The sequence below is a fragment of the Salvelinus sp. IW2-2015 genome, linkage group LG14 (assembly GCF_002910315.2).
Source record: "Salvelinus sp. IW2-2015 linkage group LG14, ASM291031v2, whole genome shotgun sequence".
In the NCBI taxonomy this organism is placed as follows: Eukaryota; Metazoa; Chordata; class Actinopteri; order Salmoniformes; family Salmonidae; genus Salvelinus; species Salvelinus sp. IW2-2015.
The window spans coordinates 26,281,266-26,284,996 of NC_036854.1; the positions used below are offsets into that span (position 1 = coordinate 26,281,266).

At 49.7% G+C, this 3,731-nt stretch overlaps 2 protein-coding genes across 5 annotated transcripts in view; one reads left to right on the plus strand and one right to left on the minus strand.

Annotated features, from left to right (window-relative positions):
* The first annotated feature begins 354 nt into the window (after nucleotides 1–354).
* On the plus strand, nucleotides 355–957 carry LOC139028725 (uncharacterized). Its single transcript, XM_070446786.1, has one exon. It carries the CDS (start codon nucleotides 355–357, stop codon nucleotides 955–957), a length of 603 nt encoding a protein of 200 aa, XP_070302887.1.
* Nucleotides 958–1,602: 645 nt separating this feature from the next.
* LOC111973496 (B-cell receptor CD22-like) overlaps nucleotides 1,603–3,731 on the minus strand; it is a 48,806-nt gene continuing 46,677 nt past the window's right edge. For 2 of the 4 annotated variants that reach the window (XM_070446596.1, XM_070446599.1), the window contains 5 exons: nucleotides 3,309–3,614; nucleotides 2,908–3,174; nucleotides 2,585–2,678; nucleotides 2,417–2,474; nucleotides 1,603–2,040 (listed from right to left, as the gene is read on the minus strand). In XM_070446596.1, the coding sequence (XP_070302697.1) occupies nucleotides 1,807–2,040; nucleotides 2,417–2,474; nucleotides 2,585–2,678; nucleotides 2,908–3,174; nucleotides 3,309–3,614 (959 nt within the window). In that variant the 3' untranslated portion in view covers nucleotides 1,603–1,806. The remainder of the gene's footprint in view (nucleotides 2,041–2,416; nucleotides 2,475–2,584; nucleotides 2,679–2,907; nucleotides 3,175–3,308; nucleotides 3,615–3,731) is intronic. The other 2 variants (XM_070446597.1, XM_070446598.1) reach the window with 2 other exon arrangements.

The following is a 3,731-nucleotide window of genomic DNA, read 5'->3' on the forward strand; positions in this document are numbered from 1 at the left end:
CTGCTGCCACTGCTACCTGCCTGCCAGCGCTGTCTGAACTGTCTGCCTGCCCAGCGCTGTCTCGACGCTGCCTGCTGCCACAGCACCGTCAGACGCTGTCCGCCGAGCTGGTCTGTCCCGAGCGTCAGAGCTGTTCCGTCTGTCCCGAGCCGCAGATGTCGCTGTCCGAAGCCCGTTCGTGTCCCGCAGCCGTCAGAGCTGTCCGTCTGTCCCGAGCCGTCAGAGCTGTCCGTTACTGTCCCGAGCCGTCAGAGCTGTCCGGTCTGTTCCCGAGCCGTCAGAGCTCCGTTCGTGTTCCCGAGCCGTCAGCACCGTTCCGCCAGACACAGGAGCAAGCCAGAGCCGTCGCCAGACATGAGACAAGCCAGAGCCGTCGCCAGACAGGAGCAAGCCAGACCGTCCGCCAGACAGGCAGAGCAGAGCCGTCCGCCAGACAGGAGCAGCCAGACTCGGCTGTCCGCCAGACAGGAGCAGCCAGAGCTTCCGCCAGACAGGAGCAGCCAGCAGCCTTTCCGCCACAGAACAGGAGCAGCCAACTACCGCCAGACAGGAGCAGCCAGAGCCTATCACGCGCAGACAGGAGCAGCCAGAACCGTCCAGCCAGGATCCGCCAGGGCGCCAAGCCAGCCAGAGCTGCCAGAGCCAGCCGGGCTCGATGAGCAGCCAGAGCCGCCAGCCACCATGAGCAAGCCAGAGCCGTCCACCAGGACCAGCCAGAGCCGTCCAAAGCAGGATCCGCCAGAGCCAGCCCACCAGGATCCGCCAGAGCCAGCCAGCCAGGATCCGCAGAGCCAGCCAGCCAGCAATCCGCCAGAGCCAGCCAGCCAGGATCTCGCCAGAGCCATGCCACCAGGATCCGTCCCTTCAGTCCGGTTGCCCCTCAGTCCGGAGCTTCCCCTCATTACCCGGTGTCCCCCTCATTCCGGTGTTTGCCCCTCATTCGAGTGTGCCCCTTAGTCCAGGTGCTGCCCCTTAGTTCCGGTGCTGCCCCTTAGTCCGGTGAACTTGCCCCTTAATCTAGTGGGGTTAATTGGAGGAGGGCTACGGAAGAGCGGATTGACGATTTGGGTGGGGACCACGACCAGCGCCAGAGCCGCCACCGTGACAGACGCCCCACGCCAGACCCTCCCCTAGAGTTTATGCTGGCCGCCCGGAGTCGCACCTTAAGGGGCCGGTTATGTCAGCGTTTCCTGACCTGTTTTCTTTTGTCTTGTATTTATTTAGTTGGTCAGAGTGAAGTTGGAGTGGCGTTTTCGTAGGTGATTTTCTATATGTTGGGATTTTTTGTTCGCCTGGTATAATCCATCAGAGCAGCTGTCAATCGTTGCCCTGATTGCAGAATTCATACTAAGGCAGCCGGGTCACGTGTGTTTTGCTGGCGTGTCTTGTTTCCGTGTTTGTATTCGGCCACACGGACTTTGTCGGTGTTTCATTTTGTTATTTTGTCTTCGTGTTCAGATTCGATTAATAAATTAATATGAGCACTACCACTCTGCGTGTTGGACATCACAAGAAAAAAAACAAGGATTCCATCTGCTCCTCCTCGTCTGAGGACGAGAACGACTATGACGAACCGTTACAACATTCATGCGTAATCAACATACGTAGTAACAGTTAAACACTTTTGCATCCCAGCAAATTCTAACAAATATGCAGACAATCATAGAGCAACACAATTATAAATGCTAACAAAATACCCAATAGAAAACAGATACACAATGGACAATACTGAACATTAAAAACACGTTAATACCCTTTGGAAAATTAACATGCCACCTCTTTATTGCACTTGTGCATAAAGTCCATCTAGATGTTAAGAGGTGGTTCCTGGCGCCCCTTCTGGTCACATAGGACTTCAGCGTACTCACTCTCCTGTCCCTGGGACCCTGTCCTGGCTGCAGCTGTGGCGTCTCTGGTGGGCCGTAGTTTGGAGAAGTCTATGTCACCGTAGTGGATCTCTTCAGGATGGTCTTCTGCACGTTCCTCTGGTTCCTCTCCGGCTGTGGCCTGGTTAGCACACACTGTCCCAACCGGGGAGTTCTGTGGAGAGAACACAGAGAGAGGAACAGGTGTAAAGCTCTAAGCTCAGTCATGTGTAAAACTCTAAGGTCAGCAGGTTACACAACACATACTGAGTGGATGTCAATGAAAATGTAAATTAGACTGACTGGAGTAAAGAATTTCATTTTGTCAACAAATGAGCTCCAATCTAAAGAAAAAACTGTCAAAGTCCAACAGCTATTCTGTTATCATTCCATGTTCTTACAGGATGTGGCATTGCTATCGGTGTGGTCATCTCCCCTGAACTTGCTATAAAATGATGTTAACCTCATGTCTTTGGATAGTTTATGCATTAATTCAGTACTTCCTTAAATACACTTTATAGATGGTTTTGAAAGTTGAGCCTTATTCCCACCTCTCCCTGTGGATTGTCCGTCCTTTCAAGTCCATCGTGAAGCCTCGAGTTTCTCCTCCTGGAAGACATTTAGAAAGGCCTTCTGAATGCACTGTGAGGGTTTTCATATGCAAAAGCACAAACACAGCAGAAATAATAGTTTGTATTGATTCCAGGAATAGTTTTTACCATCCAATAACACTGATCAGGCTGATAAGCAAAAGGACCCCCAAAGTTCCTGCTGCAATCCCGAAAACCATTGTGGTAACAGTCTTTTCTTGCCCTGAAAATGCAGCACATATTAGGTAATTTCTCACATTAAGATCAGCAATGTACACTACACGACCAAAAGTATGTGGTCACCTGCTCATCGAACATCTCATTCCAAAATCATGGACATTAATGTCAATGTCATTAAATAGCTGAATCCACGCATTTGAAGGGGTGTCCACATACTTTTGTATATATAGTGTATATCTAACCTACGATTGTGCCCTACGTGCCCCTTTTACCTTTACTAGCCAGCTGCACTTCCTTTGACTTGCCACAGCCGTGACTATTTCTTGCTTCACAGAAGTACAGTCCTCCATCAACAACAGTCACATTAAGGGAGTAACTCAGTCCAGTTGCAACCTGTGTTGTTTTACCCCCACTGATCTGGAACCAGGTGAAGTTTGTCACAGGAGGGTTGGCTGTACTGATGCAGGTCAGATTAACACAGCTGCCCACTAATACTGGATCAGCTGGACTGATGGAGGCCGAGGTGTCCTTAGGAGAGACTGAGGGAGAGGGGTTCATTTAGAATGTATCTGATATGGTATATTGAATAGTCTCATCAAAACCACTCTATTACAATCATCAGTGAAACATGATAGAATGATCTATTCTACAGGAACCGGTGACTAAATCTTACATGAAACGTTAAGCATCATGTTATGTTCAGCTATCTTGTTGCTTGCCCCTACTGGGTAGACTGCAGTACAAGTGATGTTCTTCTCATGATGAAGGTATGACGGCGTGAAGGTCACCGTGGAGAGGACTGATTTGGTTTGGTCTGGATTCTCCTGCAGTTGGTTCTCAGTTGTGAACTGTGTTGGGAGAGTCCATGTCAGCTCAGGGGGGTGTTCRGGACAGGGAGCGACAGCAGAGCAGTTCAAACTGACAGGGGTCCCTTCCTTCACCTCACCTGAGACAGTAAGGATGGGGCTGGAAGGCAAATCTGTAATATATTGTAGATAAATATATTTTACACTAATAGTTAAATTATCCACTTGTTCTACTCTTATCTTTGATGCAAGGAATCTAAACTGGAAAAATAGTTGGTTAAAAGTTAAAT

What these genes read in the sequence shown, in the direction of transcription:
- LOC139028725 (XM_070446786.1), top strand. Translation starts at nt 355, where the DNA reads ATGAGACAAGCCAGAGCCGTCGCCAGACAGGAGCAAGCCAGACCGTCC.